General features: G+C 43.0%; 1 protein-coding gene across 1 annotated transcript; it reads right to left on the reverse strand.

The window, feature by feature from the left end:
* Positions 1–1372: 1372 nt before the first annotated feature.
* LRRC40 (leucine rich repeat containing 40) lies at positions 1373–19624 on the reverse strand. Its single transcript, XM_059821819.1, has 15 exons — positions 19474–19624; positions 18632–18813; positions 18050–18123; positions 16972–17101; positions 16465–16588; positions 15498–15640; positions 14230–14402; positions 13840–13930; positions 11297–11342; positions 9066–9174; positions 7194–7301; positions 5467–5577; positions 3721–3798; positions 2773–2958; positions 1373–1763 (listed from the first exon to the last, which is right to left on the reverse strand). Exons 1-15 carry the CDS (start codon positions 19622–19624, stop codon positions 1658–1660), a joined length of 1812 nt encoding a protein of 603 aa, XP_059677802.1. The 3' UTR covers positions 1373–1657.
* Between the last annotated feature and the right edge of the window lie 603 nt (positions 19625–20227).

Here is a 20227-nt window from a genome sequence, read left to right on the forward strand (position 1 = left end):
CCTCTCTCTCTCCAGAGCAGGTTAATACCGGGCATCAGGTCTCCGGTGTCTCCAGCCGTGCTGGCCAGGTCTGGTCCTTCGCTAACAGGGCTCACGGTCAAGTGCAGCTGTGCGTAAGGTGCGGTACACATCCTTGCTCCTGCTGAAAGGTGCTCTCGCTCCATCTGAAGGCCCTGAGGATGAGTAAGTGTGGTTTACGTTAATTCTGGATGCATTTGAAACCTGTGAAGTTTAACTTTGAACCATACTGAATTTTGCTGTGTTACAGAAGGGACAGGTGGAGAAAGGCACAGGCTCTTGTAACACCTATTTTTCCTTCTGAGCACAGACCCCCAGGAAGGTCACCCATTTAATGTCAGCCCAGCAGCCTTCATACGGAGGCTGAACCGAAGAGGCGCGTGGAAGAATAAAGCATGTTTCTGTTCCTAAAGCTTAGCAAGGATGTCTTTTACTTGAAAGCTCTTCCTTTATTTTTGTTATTTTTAGTTATTTTTTGTTTGCAGTTAGAAGCAGTAGTCATATGCAGGGACAGCATTAAGTTGTGTTTGCTGGGAAGAGAGGACAGGGCAGCACTGGGAAGAAATAGATGACACTGCGCAAGCACCAGCAGCAACACAGCTACCGCGACCTGGCCTCGTGCCCGGCCACGCATACTGTGCTGCCGACGGCACTGCTGCGGGCTCTGCACCCACCCCACCCACAGCACCTACGCGGTACGTACAGCGATGCGGCACTACGGACAGTCAGCCGCTGCCGCTCCGTGGTCTTACGGCAGCGCTCGGTGCAGCCTGAAAACCAAACCAACCAGCACACGACACCCCAGCAGCGGGAATCCGCCTGGTTCCTGCTGCGATTCCAGTTCCAATTCCTAGGCCTGGAGCAGTCTAAGAGAGAAGCGATGGACCTGCAGTCACAGGGCAAGCAGCATCAAGCAGCCCTTCCTTTTCTATAGTTAATAACCATGACGCGTTACTGTCATTAATAAAGGCTAGAAAACTTAATTACAGCTTATATAGTATGCTTAAAAAGGCCCCAAACATACATCCAACAGGAAGCATTTATTGTTTCAGTGCAGCTACCAACGTCACATTTTGTTTACTTTTACACGAGACAGGCGTGCAGTCTGCCGCGCATCTCATACCTTATCCTTATCTTCATCTCACAGTTTAAGGGTTCAAGCATTTTATCACACACAGACCTGCAGCCCATTTTTTGAGGCAGCAGTGAAGAGAGACTACATATCTTACGGGAGATTATAATACAGGCATACAAAAATCAGAAAGTTTACTTCTGCCTTTTGCTCAAACACGTTGACAATTCTTTTTAAAAATTAGCTTAATTGTAGAAAAAAGATTGCCGCTATTACTGAAGGCAGCTTTCAATGGCATTCTTTATTACAACAAGTGTAAACATATGTTGTGGTATTTTAAAATGCGCTCTTGGAACATGCAGCCTGGAGGGGAAAATTGTTTCATAGGTGAGATCTTTAACATGCAAACCAGAGACAATATTACAAACTCTTTATGGCACAGGCCAGGTTAACAACCAGCTGACGAAGGAGGAGGAAGGCAGTAAAACCATACGGCGCTTGGTCGGACAGGGAAACACTTTGCTTGTACTTTGATTCCCGAGTCTGCCAAGGAAACGGGCTAGTGCATCAAGCAGGAATTCGGCTTCTCAGGTACTCCAGCACGGCAGCTGTTCCTTTTGCCAAAATGGCTGCGCGGGGAGTGCGGAATGGATTTCCTTCTAACAGAAGTGTCCTGGAAAAACAGGAAGATTTTGAGTTACTGGTATAAAGGTTTTTTTTGTACCACCCATTCATGCACTGCACACAGATTGTTGAATCTTTTGAATTCGTAACTCATTCCTCTTCTTTCTACTAAAAGAATTTTAATTTCTGCTTCCCTAGTTCACACTAACTTATCTTCTTTAGAGACATCTGAATTTTAATCTATGCTAATAAAACAGCGGCGGTATATTACTGTAGACACACAATACACATGTACCCTACTTCTTCAGCAAGAGAAAGAGAACTTCTGAAATACATAAAGGGCACAATAAAAGGGGAAAACGATGCTGAATTGTAACCCTCCACTTCCTAGCTTAGCTGCTAGCCCACTCTGCTTTGGTACACATCAATCTCCGGAGGTTTTTGCTTGGGGGCGTGGCAGTGGCGTTTTATTTTTGAAGTCCCTCAAGAAAGCATCCTTAAAGGGGAAAACCACAGGGACCAGTAATTTGTGGTCTTTGAGATGACGGACTACTTATGTGTAACTGTCTTCTTTGAGCTGTATTATGTAAGGATATTCAAAGTCACGTCTCTTTATGCATTATTTAGAGACTGTTATCCTGTCTCTTTTGTAGCAACGTGAGTTACGCAGGCAGGTAAGGAGCTAAGCGTATTAACTGACAGAGAGGGCTACGGCTCACCCACCCGGCTAAGGGGGCTTGTCTGTAGGCGCACTAGCAGCGTGTCTGGACATACAGGCAAGGTAACTGACTTCGACTCTAACAGCAGATTTACACAAACCAACGCACCCTTCCCATTTTTTTGAAAATCATGAAACAACTCCCCCAGTTCTCTACAATACTGAGGAAATACGGAAGAGATTGCATTGTTTTACAAATGGTAAGAGAGCGCCCTTTTATGCACTGAGACCCACAGACAAATATTCTGCCAATTAGTACTTTTTCCTCTGACAAAACGTGCCCTGAAGGAATTGGTCAGAATATATTTTCATAAAAGAGGTCACCACTTAAGACACACACCTCAGAGTTTCACAGTTTCCAAGTTCTGGTGGCACCTGGAGGAGGTCGTTGTTCTGAAGGTCCAGTGTTCCGAGCTTGTCCATCTTCTTCAGCTGCAGAGGGTCTATGGACCCAACCTGATTGTTACTGAGCAGGACAGTCTCCAGGGCTACGATGCGATACAGGACACTGGGAAATACTTTAAATCTTCAGTGAGAAAAAGGAGGCAAACCAGTCAAAGTCAGAAATAGGGCATTCAAAAAATTAGCAGCCTTTAAAATCAGACGGCATTTTAGTTTTATTTAAGGTAAATGCTTAAACACGCTGCTCTGAAAGGAGAAAGCATCCATCATCTTACCTTGCACGCGGTGAACAAGCTGAACGAAACGTGCTCAGTGAGAGCTCAGCACCTCTAACGGAGCTGCAGGCCACCCAGGCTCATTTGACAAGACCGGCAGGTCACACGGAATGCGACTCACCAGTGTAAAGGAGAACAACAGCCGGTTGTTCTCCCTGTACTTCAGAAATGCCCTGCTGAGTCAGCGGAACGGCGCTTCCGCCCAGTGCTGCGTCCCCGCTGTGAGCGGCAGCCGGCAGTAGCCGGTGGTCCGCAGGGACACTGCTGGTTCCTGCCGGCCATTCCCCTCATACTTCCCCATCATTCGGAACCGCTGTATTATGGATGCCAAAGGGTAGCCCTGTTGGTATCCATTTCTTGATATATTGTTCACAAGATTGCTTAATCCCTTTTTTAACCAGTTGCTACTCTCTCTCTCCAGAACTTTTGTGGCAGAAAGTTCCAAAAATACACCACCCATCGGGTAAAGAAGTACATGCACTTCATCGGTTTTAAGCTCACAGCTGGTTGATCAAGTGCCTCCTCATTCGTACATCACAGGAAAATCATACTGAATTTGGCCCAGTTCTTTTTATTATTGCATAAAAAAAAAAATCTAAATAGTTGCTCACCTATTAAAAGAAAGATTTATAATTTGCAGTCTTGTCAGTGCCTCCATTTCCTCAGGTAAAGATGTCAAAAAATTATTTCTGTGTACCAAATGAAGACAAACAACAATCACTAACTTCTACAAAGTTTTAGTTAAGAATCCACAGAGACAGAATATGCAAATTTATCAGGGCTAACATGCTGTCTTAAACCAATTAATTGCTTCATAAATGGGTCAAGACCATGCTCAAGTACAGATGCTTGCTCATGCAAGCCAGGTTTGCACTCTCATTTCTGCCAGTAGGAGATTTAAAAGTCTGTTTTCTAAAGATTCCCAAGAGTTTCAAAGCATCTAACAACTCCACAAACCCACCTGGCTCAGCTCTTCGGGTTTCAGAGGAAAGCTTACAAAACTGCCCAGATGTCGGTGCCAAACTGAATCAGTAGAACCCTAAACCTCTTCAAAATTTATTTTGCCTGGTATCCAATTGCTGTAACAAACTCATTTATGGCTACTGTTACCCCAGCGTCTCCCACAACAGGACGCCTTTCAGAAGCTTCTTAAATACAGGGAAGACAGGGGTTTGTAAGGACAAACAAGGTATTTCCCAAGTGTGACACAAAGAGCTGTTAGAGGAAAATGAAGACCACTCACTAAAAGATGCCCAAACTTACACCTAAATTTTTAATCACTGAGATTGTCAACCTCATTCCCTCATCCATCTCATATGATCATCCATTTCTGCAGTCTTCAGCCTAACTCCTCCATCAGCAGCACGTATGTCACCGCACCACAGAGCGGCTGAGGCTGGCAGGGACCTCCCGGAGCAGGTGGCCCAGGACCGTGTCCGGCTGGGTGCTGGATATCTCCAAGGACGGAGGCTCCACCGCCTCCCTGGTACTCGGTCACCCTCACAGTGAAAAAGTGTTTCCCGATGTTCAGAGGGACCCTCCTGCGTGTCGGTGTGTGCCCCTGGCCTCTGGTCCTGCCCCCGGGCACCCCTGGGAAGAGCCTGGCTCCGTCCTCTTGGCACCCTCCCTGCAGGTGTTTGTACAGGCGGGTGAGACCCCCCTGAGCCTGCTCTGCTCCAGGCTGAGCAGCCCCAGCTCTCCCAGCCTCTCCTCATAGGAGAGGTGCTCCGGTCCCTTCAGCATCTTGGTGGACTCTCTGCAGGCACAGGCAGATTACTTTAAACCAAACCAAAGAAAAAACCTGTGCTACTGTTCATTTTGTGAAACACTACAGATAATAAATGCCAGCGAGCTGACCCTGATGTCCAAACAAATGCAACGAGCATTTTTCAGAAGCAGAGAAGGTAAAATGACAGTAACTAACTATCTATTGCACGTAAAATACCTACAGACAGCTTCAGCTTCAGGCAGCACAAAAGGGTTTGTACCTTCACTGTACTATTTCCCAGCCATCCTCCAGGACTTTTTGGCGTGGGGGTTTGGGGTTTTTGGGGGGAGGAGGAGGGGCTGGTTTTAGATAGCAACTTAACATCTCCGAGACCCTTTTACGACTGAGACAAGGCCTTTCATCACAGCAAGTCTCAGAGCTCGTCCACTTGTGTTTTGTGTTTTTCTTTAACCAATGCCTAAATCTAGGCCACTTGCTATTTCAGATCTGCCGGGCATTCAACTGTCATGGAGGCATTTTGGGAAATGAAAAATTATTTCAGTACTGCTATTCCACTGTAACAGATGGCTGGTTAAAAAAGGCATGAAAATAAGTTACCGAGAAAGGAAGTCCAACACACGTCACAAACCTGATATCCAAATGTGTCAATTTATGGAGCGTGCAAAGCTCCAAGGAAATAGATGAGATTTTATTGAAGCTAAGGTTGACATCACAAACCGAGTCTTTCAGCTCCACAATCCTGAAACCCAATATGAATATACTTTTATTATGTAAGCTCAAGTTTGCATTCTATTTTCTAAGTTATTGAAAAAAACTTGCTTTATTCTACAAATAAAGGACACACTATACTACTCGACATTTCAGAAGCAATTTTGTGGAGTGAAGATAATGGAAACTTCACCTGTGAAAGCTGCCTGTCCAGGAGTCTTACACTTGATGTAAAGACAAAGCTCAGGATCACTTTTCTAGTTATTAGGAGAGTAAATTTTCTCTCAGTGATTGGGAGAGTAAATTTTACTGCAAAAGGCTACTCGCTTAAATGCAGTTAAGAGGTTTTTCAGAACTATGGCACAGATGACCATCACTGCCATCTCCTGCCCCGTAAATGTTTTAACAAAAAGGCTATCCATCTTCTTTAGCAGTCAAACAAACAGAAAGAGATTGTTATTTTATTTCCATCTTTCAGTTCTGTTCCACTGTTCTGCTATGACAAATTCCAGGAAACACAGCATTGGCTGCTTCTCGTAAAAGGGTATTATATTAAGACGTTTTGGTGTAAAATATTTAACAGCTCAAAAAGTTAGCTGTTGAATCCCTGTAACAGAATCTCTGTTTTAGCCCTAAACCCAAAAGGTAATTAAATGAGCTAAATACTCATCTATCTGGATTGCCACTGAATTATCTGACACCTAGCAGCTGCACACCTACACCTTCCTCTTCACTGGATGCAACAGCCTCTAATACAGCGAAAAAGCATGGGAGGCACAAGCATTATCTCACTGAATTGATTTTCTACAAATTGTACTGAAAAGAGACTTTTTCCTATCAGAAAGAGACCGCACCTCTTGAAGTTCTATGTGCTAAAGGTTGAATGTTCAGCACACTTTGGTTCAAGAATGGAAATAAGTTACCCCCACAAATGTGGCGGTATCCTTAAAAATCAGCTTTCAGGATTTTCTTGGGCTACTAGAGATGCAGTAACCTTCCTCCTTACACAACAAGACTATTTCTTCCCATTAATGTCAACAGAAAGCTTTTCCTTGACCGTGGATGAAGTAACAAGTGCAATAATATCAAATGCTATGTGATGGGACACAAAACCTATCAAGAAGAGAGGCCTGGAAATTGTACAGGCTTCCTTAAAAAAAAAACACAAACAATTAAGCTGTCTGAAGAAACTGAATTTAAATAGAACCTCAGCTATAGAACAAAGCTATCACCCAATAAGTGGTGAATCCACACAGAGTATCTTCCTGTGGGAAAAAGGCCGCTTTGCAGAGAAAACAATACTACACTGTAGTCAAGTACAGCACTTCATTATTATAAGAAGTCACATCAGTCTCCCCTCATTCAACAACGCTTAGCAAAGCAAGATGCAAAACAACATTGAGTACAGCCAACCTTCTTTTTACTGCAGCCTTCATGCTCACCACTGAACCCACCCGCATGCTACTCGTACTAGAAATGCAAGTGTATTATTCAGCATCTCAATTACACTTTCATTTTGTGTGTGAGTGTATACACACACACACATAGCATAAAGTGTAAATATACTTGACTAGGAAAAACACAAGATGCTGAGGAACAGAAGTAGAAAAGAAAGCAACAAATAGGGAATGACCTTTACAAAAGTACCTTGGAGGAATTTCAGTCAGCTGATTTTTGCTGAAGTTGACAGTGGCGACAGGATTGCTTCTGACCGCATTGAACATTTCATCAGGAATCACAGCTGCCTGTTTCTCACTAAACAATGAAAAGCATTTAGCTGAGTAACACGAACAAGTTCATCATTTCCTATTTACTAGCAAGACATTTTCATCTTCTTTTAGAAAAAGATGAGTAGTAGAATAGATACATAAATATCTACAGTTTCAAGTCCTTGAAGGACTGTTAATCAGAAAGCTACCAATCACTGCACCATGCTACACGGCATCTGGGCGGTATCATCATTTCACACTGGCACCCTGAACTGTTATCTTGCTTAAGAAAGACAGGTAAGAGCTGAGTTATGTCACTACCTCAACAAACGTGCAAATGCTGCACACTGGGCCAGAAAGTGCAGCAAGATTGGCATTAAGCAGATTTCCCCCACTCAGCTCAGAAAACATCCCCAGCACAGTGATGTGTAACTCGGGTAACTACTCAATTTGGAGCTCCTGAACATTTGTGGTGACCAAAGTCATCCTGGCCCTTTCACCACAGTGAGGTCCCTTCCACGTTCCAACTCTCAGCAGGACTATGCACTTCACCCGGCAGGTCTCAGCAAACAGGGTTCCCTTCCCCTTTCCCAACCTAACAAGTGACATTGTTGGTTACATTTAAGAAATAACTGAAGACATACTGAGAATCACAGAATCACTATGGTTGGAAAAGACCTGTCAGATCACCAAGTCCAACCACCAGCCCAACCCCACCATGCCCACTAAACCATGTCCCGCAGTGCCACGTCCACACCTTCCTTGAACACCTCCAGGGATGGGGACTCCACCACCTCCCTGGGCAGCCTCTTCCAGTGCTTCACCGCTCTCTCAGGAAAGACATTTCTCCTAATATCCAGCCTGAACCTCCCCTGGCGCAAATTGAGGCCATTTCCCCTTGTCCTGTCACTTGTCACTTGGGAGAAGAGACCAACACCCACCTCCCCACAACCCCCTTTCAGGGAGTCGTAGAGAGCGATGAGGTCTCCCCTCAGCCTCCTCTTCTCCAGACTGAACAACCCCAGCTCCCTCAGCCGTTCCTCATCAGACTTGTGCTCCAGACCCCTCACCAGCTCCGTCGCCCTTCTCTGGACACGCTCCAGCACCTCAGTGTCCTTCTTGGAGTGAGGGGCCCAACACTGAACACAGCATTCGAGGTGCAGCCTCACCAGCGCCGAGTACAGGGGCACGATCCCCTCCCTGCTCCTGCTGGCCACACCATTTCTGATACAGGCCAGGATGCCGCTGGCCTTCTTGGCCACCTGGGCACACTGCCGGCTCATATTCAGCCGGCTGTCCATCAACACCCCCAGGTCCTTCTCGGCCGGGCACCTTTCCAGCCACTCGTCCCCAAGCCTGTAGCGTTGCGTGGGGTTGTTGTGACCCATCGATCCAGCCTGTCCAGATCCCTCTGCAGAGCCTTCCTACCCTCCAGCAGATCAACACTCCCGGCCAACTTGGTGTCATCTGCAAGTACTGTATGTAGTATTCGCCTACTACAAGATGTTCTGAGACGTCATGAAAATTGCTAAAGAAGTTTAAAAGGTACTAAAAGCACCTGAAGGTCCTAAGCATTTCAGTGAGTTAAAAGGAATGTTACTGCAGAATATTTGATAATACAAAGAAATAATTAAAAACCCCTGCAATTCAAATCAGCCTATTCCTGGGCACACAAGTTAAAGTGAAAAATGCTCAAATGCAGCAGGATTTGCAGGCAGTTTGGTATATATGATGAAGAAAAAAAAAAAAGGCAAAAACTAGGAAAGGGTTCTTACAACTTTAGAAATAGATAATATTTCAAAATACATACCTATATTCCAATAATTTTAGTGAAGTTATGGCATGCATGTTAATCCTTGACTCACTTGGAAGAGTCATGGCTGTCACAGGAGGCTCTTCATTTGGGCTAGTTACATCATCTAGAGATAACAAACGTATATAGTCACACAAACTACAGGCTGCAGTCAGATATGGTGTTCTGAACGACCTAGATGGAGAGGTTTAGTGTTCCTAGTCACCAGCCATCACCCTTTTTAACTATTCCGGTATTCTGGCTCAATTGCATATAATCTGATTCAGATAATTTCAAAAATTTTCTAGTAAAGGTTTTTTTATAATCTTGGGTTTCTGGGTTGGTTTTTTTTTTTTGCGGGGGGTGGAAGGGAGAGGGGTTGACTTGGATTTTGAAAAAATAAGTCTGGAAGCAACAGAGACATTCCACTAGCAGTAGCTAGCTGTTACGTTCGGCAGTAGCGTCCAAGGGGCGGGGAGCTAGAAACAATGATAAACAGGGAAGTCAGGCTAGAAGTGACGATCCAGATCACCTACATCCAGAACAGCAAATCTGACCACAGCAATAGTTAAAATATTAGTATTTATAGAAACCTTCATCCTACCCTCTTCTGCAGGGTTCCTTTTGATTACTATCTACAATCCACATGAAAAAGCTCTTGCTATGGCAAGGCTACTTTGAATGTTTAAGAAATGTAACAGATTAAAAGTGTTGTTCTGCACATCTGAGCTGTGGCATCACATCCTAGGGATCCACACACACCTAAGTCAGGTGAAGCTTAGCTAGAAGTATGATAAATCCAACTTGCACTAAAAGAAGTGGAACAAAACTCCATGGAAATTCAGCAGCATTCATGAATAGAAGTCTACTAAGAACTGCACCCAACCCCAATTAGTTATCCTTTCATTAAGGAAGGTCAAAAGGGTCAAAAACAAGTAAAAAATGGTCTTTTTCCAATTTAAACCTCTACAGAAATAGGACTGCTGCTGGTTTAGCTCCAACTTAGATGCCATAAGAGGTAGAGAAAACTATAGGCATTGTTATACATGCAAGACATTAGCTAATTTTATTATCCACAATTATATTATCTATTCTAGTTCACCAGGTAAGCTGCTGAGTTTGTACTCTAGCATCCAATTAATTTTTGTCAAGCTAATAGTATGTCAGATTTGCATGGAACCTGACATTTTGAAGTGATTTTATACACTGCAGTAACCCAAATAATGTAATACCGCCATCCTCTGGCAGATGGAGAGAAAACCCCTTACAAAAAGAGGAAAATTCACACATACCACTTTCAATGAAAGTTGCCTACATGTATCATCAAGATCCCTTCTAAACTAAGAGGTTAAGCAATTTTTTTGCCATTTAAGTACAGCATAATCATTTCCATATTATATTTAACATGACCCGTGAACTTGGTCACTTCGCCTACTGTATGTCTTGGAATTTAAGAAAGATGAAAATTTCTAAAGATCATCAGGCAGAGCTCTGAATCCAAGAGAGGATTCTGCGAAAACATACAGCATTTGTGCAGGGAAGTAATCCCCTTGAAATATTTCATCTGATTTTCTGCTTTACGACTTTTTCATTATTTCTATAGGGAATATTGAGATCAAGACTATTAGATGGTAGAAAGATGAATTCTAACAGGCCAGTATTAGAATGATGTTTAAAAATAATCAGTTACTTTCTCCCCCATAACTTGTTACATTCTTAGCCAGCTACGCAGTAGGCTTCATGGCATCACCAAGACTTTAAGGCAGATTTTTTCATGCACATATTTTCTGAGAATCACAGGACTGTACTGCCCATGTTATTACATGAATGAATAATACAGAATACCTTTGCAAAATCTCACCTATACTTCTATACTGTGACCAAGCCAGTAGACAGATGGCAAGCTTAAAAAGAAGAACCCCTTATGTAAACTTCCCATGATGTTCAGGGAAAAAATAAAAAAGCTACTGAAATTCCTTATGCAAAAAGCATAAAGGGACCAGGGGGAAAAATATCTAAGATTATTTTTCTAAATTATAATCCTCAATAATGATTGATTGTTACGCTGTATCTAATAGGATAAGAAAAAGAAACAGGTCTGAAATACAAAAGCAAACTGTTGAGTAAAGAAAACTTTGTTATTGCAGGATAACTGAAAGCAAGTAGATTGAAACAGCTACCCTCCATAGGTTCTACTTTAGTTTCTTAGAAAGATTCTCTTTAAAATGCAATGCAATAGAGCAACATACCTTGGATTTTGCTTCTTAGATATTTCAGAAGTTCCTGGGTGCCTTTCTTAAAAAAAAAAAAAAAAAAAAAGGCAATAAGCATTTGCCAGCCAGTATTTATACAGCTCTATGACAAAGAAGAACAACAATTCCAGTCACACAGGTGGAGCCCACAGCATTGCTGACTATAAAAGGCACCTAATGCTTCCTGTAGAAAAACCCCCTTTGCAGCAGCTAATGAACTTGCTTATTTCCAATTTTGTTTATTTATTCCAGCTGAAAATTTCCAATCCTGTGTCACCACCTCAGGCTCCACATTTTTCGCTTTTTATCTAAAGTAGTTAGCCAGTTCCAAAAGCAAGGAAAAAAATGTTCAAATAAACTTAATCCTCTCTTTAAAAAGGTCTAAAGCAACTATGCTTTGGAGAAGAGATTTAAAATTTGTGAAGGAAGCTGACTGTTCAGTGTTCTGGTAACTTTTTATGTCCAAAATTATAAACTCTGGGAAAAACACTGCAGTTTACCTAATTTGCACGGATTTTTAACAGCTGGATTCTCCCATGATTTGACTTTCAATCCTCTCATAGCAACTTCTACTGGTCAGACACAGTTACTATCTGCATCACCTATGAGTAAATAAGCATAAACTGAGCCATAGCTTTTATGATAAAGCTATGTTTTCCTTACGATTCTACATGCTTCTCCTCGATGCTTTAAAACCAAGGACTGACCTGAAGCGCTGAGTATGAATTAACATTTCTCATTCTAGCTGACAACTGTATTACACACAATAAGAGACTGACTGATCTGAATGCAGAGGGGATAAAGGGAATGTGGAAGTGGGAAAGGAAGGAACTCTCACAAGGAACCTGGCGAGACAACAGAAGACAAAAGACTGAGAAAGAGAGGCCGGAGGAGACTGGGAGCGACTGCAGGCATGACTAGGCGTGGCATGTGCCGAGCTGAGCAAGACAAGGGAAGCCAATATGGAAGAACCTGGAAACTTTCAAGGAGAAGGTGAAGGTCAAACAGAAAGCTGACTAACAGTCACGTGGCTTGCGTAGAGAGGAAAGCAGACAATGAGACAGAACTCAACAGCCAGGAGACACTATGTTATGCAAAAAGGAGAGACTAGGATTTAACAGAAACTGACTGGAAATTCATCAAGAAACAAGAATGGGTTTGGGACTTGAATGAGAGGCCTGAGAAACAGGAAAAGATGAGACTGAGCAGGGATGGACAAGAGAAGAATCTGTGCCTGCTAGACTATACTTACTCACCAGTCCTTGCCAATCCTTAATCACCTGGTGCTAAGAAGTGCCTGGGGAACCCTACAAGCTTTATCAATTACTCTAAATTAAGTGGGAAAAAAAATCTAGATAGGCATATAAAATTCCAGTTATATGAATTTACAGTGTTGGTAATGGATCAAGACAGTGTAAGTATAAAAGGTCATAACAGAATCCTTGTACCTGTCGTTTGCTACAGATTTGAAATACACACAAGAAATTACACACATCTACGCTCCTACATTTCAAAGACAGCAAATCCTCAGAAGCTAGGGAATACCAGAACTAAGGTAGCCAGGCAGCCCAAACTCAGACTCCTTTGCATGTATATTTTAAGCCAACTTTGAACTCTGGAATCATGTATGACTTCCGTCCATGAACCCCTGCTCATTAATTTAGTGCATACAATGCTCATTTAATCAGATACACGATGTTTTCCCTCTTCTAACAGGTATTACAAAATTCCACTTCAACAGAGAGCCTTCAGCGTTGCTTATTTTTAGAGAATCCCATTGCCCTGTAAACATTTATTTTGTAACACTGGCAAAAGCACAGAAAGAAGTAATGTATAGCACCAACAAGAAGAGGGGCCTGCTGGGGAAAAAATAAAAGGGAATTCTATAGCAGCAGTAGTGCCCACGCTCCAGCCTCCCTGCTGCCCTCCGTACTTGTTTTCTCATGCACAACTCACACCTTCACTTTGCCGGTTACCTACAGAGAGAACGCAGATCTGAGGTGTAGGTTATCCATACAAAAACATAGTACGTCAGATTGTCATTGCTCAGAATGCATCTGCCATCAAATACGCTTTGGAAATTAAATCCTAGATCCTTAATTCGGACAAGCAGGAAATGAAAAACAAAAATCCACGCTCATGTAGGAGAAGCCTGATGTAAGGTACTCGCCCAGCACTGCAATGAACTGCGACTGCAACAGGATTAGGCAGCAGACAGCTGCCTTATCCTTTTTTTCCCCAAACATCCATTGCTTCATTTGCAATATATATTACAACTTTGGTAGCAAATCAGAAACAGGTCCTATAAAGCAACAACCTCCTCTATTCCACAGTCCTCATGATCTTATTATGCATTACATCAGACTCCTGTGGAAAGAGTACCCGAACCACAACACACACAAACGAAAGAGATGGATTCAAGTTGCCCAGGGTACTTGAAATCTGGATGTTTTCTAATTTTTTAAAATGTTTTGTCTACACAATTTGGATAACGCACATATGCGACATAACCAAACTTTATATACTGTCTACATGCTTACTTGCAGAAGGTCTCTTCGAATGGTTCTCAAAGGATTTCCCTCTAATGCCAGGAATTTCAACTGAGGAAGGTTCCCCAATGTGTAAGGCAATCTGCAGATGGAAACAACTCATTTCAAAGCAGCTTCAAAACAAATTCTAAAGAATCTGCAACGGTTTGTCAGATGGCCTGGTTATTCCGAAGCTCAGGTTCAAATAAAAAAGATAGAGAACATATTACATTAAAGAAAGGCACAGTCTGATCATAGCATTTACACAATATAAAAAGGGTTCCTTCATTTTAAGATTGTGTCTTTTTTTAATTACATTTTACAAAGTGAAATACATCAGCTATAGAATTAGATGTCACTAGCTATGCCTCATCACAGACATAATGCAGTTTTTAATATTACCTACTGATATCATTGTTGGCGAGGTCAAGTCGCTCCAGCTTCTGAAGCAAAGTAATTTCATCAGGAACTGATTTTATCTTGTTGTCTCTAAGTTCCAATACAGAGAGGGAATTCAGATGCTTCAGATTCTCTGCATTTAATATTTCAATCTGATTTTCACCAGCATGTAATTCCTATGGAAACAAAGATCACCTACAATTATGTTACTCTAGTAAAATTACTTTATAAGTTACTAATCTCCTAAATCATGGCACTGGCCAAACCATAGGGTGACATGGAGAAAATACAGATCTTGATTCCCTTTCATCTGCTTATGAAATATCAAAGCCTCCAAAGATCCAGAGACACAAGTCTGAACTTAGCTTTTCTGAAACCACCACAGAACCCTCAGCTTTGAGTTCCATTTCCAACCTAGGAATAAATTTGCTCTGCATTTGTCATGAACTTGTCAACGACTTCTTTGCTCAAGAAGTTTCTTAAATTCCAAGTTGAAGAGGGCAGCGCTCCATGTCCCTATTGGAAACCTTTCACTTACAACGGAAAAACTGAATGGTTCTTTAGACCAAAAAGAGCATACACATGCTGCTGGACATAGTAAGACACTGAACTTCACATACCAACAATTTTGTTAGAAAATGCTGAAATAGCTTGGGATTATAACTGCTTAGTTCAGAGTTATGCAGAACTAAGGAGGTGTCTGCATTCTTTGATGAATTTGGACATTGGAAACAACACAGCCATACAGGCATTCAATTGGCCCAATCATTTTTCTATTAGTTGAGTAACAAATTTCTGATGTTCTGAGGCTGGCAATTTTCGATTTTAAGACTTATTGGGAATGAAGGGTACAAAATACTTGGAAGATCTGACTATGCTAAAAGGAAAAAAAAGTATACTTTCTCTGCAGTTACAAAGAAAAAAATATAGTGAAAAAGTAAATTTATCTAGAAAATGTTCCTAGAGATAAAAAATAACTGTTGCAGGCAATATTAGATCTAGTTTTTCAGTCATTCCTCTTCTAAATATGTCTTTTATTTTCCAAATCTGATGAGTACTGCTGCAAATTTGTTTTCCAAATGACCTTAAGATTGACCGATGTGGACAGTAAGAATAATTGCAAATGGGGATGTAGTAAAAAGAGTTCTACACACAGAATTATAAACTTTTGATCACAGCAATTCACAAAAATTTGTGTTTAAAGCAACAGCTATTATTTTAAAAGTTTACAGCAAATACATTTACAGTATACCAACCATTTCAAACCTTACCTTCAGTAATTTGCACGAGGGAAATTCTGGTAAGGAACGTAATTTATTTTTTCTCAGATAAAGTTGTTCCAAAGATGCCATAGTCGCTAATTTAGAAGGTACAGTTTCCAGGTAGTTTTTAGTACAATCCAGTTGTCTTAAGCCTATAGGAGTAAGCGTGCAAGTGACAAATGGGAAAAAAAAGAGAAAATAAAAGTTGTTTTCTACAGAAGCATAAATATCCTGGGTTTTAAAATAAATATAACAACATTTTGCCAATCAGAATTCTGGAAGAAATCAAATCAGTTAGCATCAACATTTCTGAAAGCAAGGCATCCGCTTTTTGTTTGTTCTTCACAGGACATTCTGGAATGCCTTCAATGACGCTGCCAGATACTAGCTCTTGTCAAGCAAGGGTCTAATATTGCAGACCATCTCAGAAAGATCTCCAGGTAATTTCTATCGCATTTATAAAAGCTGGCAGTCTACTACTTGTTGCTGTAGATCTGCCACAGCTATTAAATATGCATTTCATACCAAGCACTAGTCAGCTTGGTATTTAACATTCAAATATTAGAAGTCAATTTTATCACTGTCTAATTTGTGGGGTTTTTCTCTCCAGTAATTTCTACTATCCCTCATTTATGCTTTATTTTCCACTCAAAATATGTAATGAAGAAAAAAAAATTGTCAAAGTTCTTATTGCAGTCTTAAGGCTAGTAACTTCTAAGCAGAACAATATTAATCCTTACACTTTTCTGATCATTCCGTGTCCCATTTATCGAGAAATATGAACCATAAAAGTAAACAAGTTTGATATACAGTAGCTGTAGCTGATTTTTTTAAATAATTCTGAACTAATATTCTTGAGAATACATTAATTCTTTAAGAATATATTTTTAAAATCCTGAATAATACATACTACATTTCTGAACATAACTACAGAACTGGCTGTACGGCATTTAATAATCTGAGGAAACTAATTTACTTTTCATCGCACTGATATCTGCAGGCAGGTTCTTGAGTTGATTACAAGCCAAATTGAGTCGCACTAAGTTAATGAGCAAAGCAAAACTTGTTGGAATGTCTGTGAGACGGTTGTTGGACAGATCCTGAAGATTAAAAAAAGAGAGAGAGAGGTTAGAAATAGAGATGTTTAAAATATCCCACGAGTACTGCTACTGCAAAGTTAATTACTGGAAGAACATTAAAATTAGATGGCTGACATCTTCAGGATCTCCCTGGCAGAATTGTGAATGGAAGAAACAAGGGATTTGATGTTTCCTAAAATATTTGGCAAACCAAGAGCAAAATTTGGTTTCAAACAAACAAACAAAAAAACACCGCCATGTAATAACTGACAACCTACATATGTCATTAGAATATTCACAAAGTTCTGCCATCTAAGCTATGGGTTTTTTAATTAGCAGTAGCAAAATATCAATAAATCAGCCCTTCTGCACAAATAAGTATTTTTCAAAAAGTTGTAATTTACTAGTTCTTCTAAAGTGACAAGCTGTCCAAATCCGTCCGGCAAGTGACTCAGCTCATTGTGATGAAGAAGAAGGCTCTTCAAATGTGACAACTGCATCAATTCTTCTGGGATATTTTTCAGTTTGTTGTGGCTAGTATTAAAACATGGAACACAAAGGGAAAAAACAGTTACTAAGTATTTTTAAGAACCTAACTGCATAAAGAACACTTCTGCTACATATGATGCAATCAGAGTTACAACACTTGCATCAGCTGGATTATCTTAGCCACACACAACCTGTTGAAACACAAACTCTTCAGACCCTTGAGCAAGTACGAAGCACATCCAGCATCAGATACACTGGCTATTCCATGCTGGCATGGACTAACTGGTAATTACATCTGCACTGAGACAGGCTTCCGCAAAACATTCTCACACAGCAGCACCCACATAGGCTTGCTGTTCAGGGTACCGTCGTCACCTTTAAGAAAAAGCTGCCTCTTACAACTGTGACAGCCCTCTACAGTGGATTAGTTTCCTAGGAGGAATTAATTATGTTTGTTTATTTGTTCAAGAATACTTTTAATCCTCATCTGAATTTACAATATTCCAGATGGATTTTACATTCTTTTGGTTTATGTAGTTCACACACACAATGGCAGCATACCCTCTTCATCCCTGTGCACAAATTTACAAAATTACTCCAGTAAACAGAAGAATTTGAACTTTCCAGCATGAACAAGATCTATACAATTATTTCCAATGTATACCATTCATGACAAAAAGCATTTTTGTTCCTTTAAAATTGCCAGACTGAGACACATGAATGTAGATATTGCTTTTGTGCAATTATTCAAAATACCACTGTTTTCACCTTCCAAGTGAGACTGTGACTTTGAGTATCAGTGAAAATAATTTTAACAAACCTAAGACCATTAGTTTTGATCCAAAACTTACGATTCTCAATATACTAATATTCTCTAGTTCAAGATCTGAAATTAATTTTCTGAAAGAAAATGTGATATACTGCAATCTCTCATTCATACTATGAAAGTCACTGCAATATTTCTCATGTTCCAGTTTTGTAACATGTACTTACCTGACATCAAGTTTTTGAAGATTTTCTAATTGTCCTAAAGCAGAAGGAAGCGATGTCAGCTGATTATCATGCACCTGGAAAATAAAGCTTTTAGAATGCAGTTACTTATTCGTATCTTGTAGGGTTTTTTTTCCCTATCCCAGGAACAAATCAAACTAACCTCATAGACAAAATACTTTTGCATACAAGCAATAGCTACATATATGCCTCACTGCAGTATCCAACAGCAGCATGCAACTGCCAATCTGGCAAAACTCTATTTGATTGATAGTAAACGCTGAGAGATTAGATGGGTGAGGAGGTGTGTGCAGGAAAGGTAGTTGCACCCAGTAACAGCTCTTCCTTCAGTGTCCATAATAAAACTTCCTAGATCTTTCTACAGAACAGTACCCACTGCCAGTGTATAAACTGGTATATTATCCGAGTGATCTGTAACAATCTTTTCTTTATCCTGAGAATACACCAACGCCACTTCCACACATCCACCACTGCAGGAAAATGGAAAACAAAGATCTAAGACCACGTTTTCCCACCTCCTACAGAGAGAGTACAGTCCCACCATAATGGGATCATTGTACTTACGTCCAGAACAGTGAGCGCAGGCAGAAGTTTGACATCCTCTGATAGACACTGCAGTTTGTTTGAGGCGAGTATCAGCTTGGTCAGATCTGTTTGCTCCCACCAGCGATCCGCAGCACCAAAAGAGAGGTTTTGATGAGCTTCCTCTGGAGTATCCAAATTTATCCGCCACACATGTTGAGGCACTAGATACACAAACATACAGGCATCAAGTAAATTCTCCTGATACTTACTCTCAAAACTCCACTGTCATAATGCTTTTCATACATACACACGCAGACAGTCAACTGTTTTTCTAGAAACATTTTTCCCGAGCTGACGATAACAAGCTGATGGAAATCTGCCAGCAACAGCCAAAAGTAAGTCGCGCTGCGAACAGATGGCAGGGAATACTCATTGTTGTTGCTCCCTTTGAACTTTCCCTGTCCTTCCCTGGTGGCATCGCCAGCCGTAAACCCAAGGCACAGGAAGAACACCAAGCCGGCGGAATCGGCCAGCAACGGCCAGCAAGCACGGCGCCTGTTCCCTCATCAGCTGAAGCGTGTGTGGTTTGCTGGAGAGCCGAGGGCTCGGCACAAGGACAGCCGCTCTCCCCCGGGCTCGCACCCCGCCGCAGGCCCGGCCCCGGCCCTCCGCGGCGGCACCGCCGCTCCCAGCGAGGCAGCAAACCCGGCTTAGCGTGGCCGAGGCGCGGGGAAGAACGGGTGTAACCGCCCGCTACAGGGGAGGGCAAGGAGCAGCGCGTCCCCGCCGGCCCCGAGCTCGCCCACACCGCCCCAGGGCGGCAGGAGCCGCGGCGGGATCTCGGCCGCCCCGCGGGCCCGGGGCCGGCCCCCCGCGCTCACCCTCGCTGAGGCTCCGGCCCGACAGGTTTAACTGCCCGCTCTTCCGAGCCGCCCGGATCAGCCCCTGCGGCACGGCGGGGCCCGGCTCCGCCGCCGGCCGCCTGAAGCCAGCGCGGGGGTCTCCCGCCCGCGCTCTCCCAGCCGCCGCCATCCGTCGCCAGAGCCAGGCCGGTGCCGCCCCGCCGCCCGCCGAGCAGGCGGGGCCTGGCGGGGCCCCTCAGGCGCGGCCCCTCCGGCGGGGCCCCGGCCCTGGCCCGGCGGAGCGCTGGGCGGGCCACCGCCTCCCCCGGGTCGGCGCGGCGGCACGGCCCCGGCCCCGGCCCCGGCCCCGGCCCCAGCCCCGGCCCCGGCCCCGGCCGCCGCCATTTCCCGCCCGGCGGTGCAGGGTGGAAGCCACGACGGCGAAATGGTGCCCCGACAGGGAGCGGGGCCGGCCAGCAAACCCCCCTCCCACCCCGGAGAGGGTTCACCCGGTGCTGCGGCTGCAGGCCCAGAGGGGCCGTCTGCAGCTCCCCGAGGGGCTGTTGTTGGTGTACCAGCCTGCTCCGACTCCTGCAAAACTGAACGGCCAGACTGTCACCTTTGTGCAAGATGAAAACTGCCGTTTCCATACTGATCTCGGCTCACAGCTGGGCTGTGTACGGTTCTCGTCACCCAGATCAGCTTGCAGTGTTGGCTGTAACTCCCTCCAACAACTGCGAGGACAAAGGAGAAGTCCTGTCCCCTCAACAGCGGCGCTGCCCTGAAGAGCAGT

Source organism: Gavia stellata, chromosome 10 (genome assembly GCF_030936135.1).
Source record: "Gavia stellata isolate bGavSte3 chromosome 10, bGavSte3.hap2, whole genome shotgun sequence".
Lineage (NCBI taxonomy): Eukaryota > Metazoa > Chordata > Aves > Gaviiformes > Gaviidae > Gavia > Gavia stellata.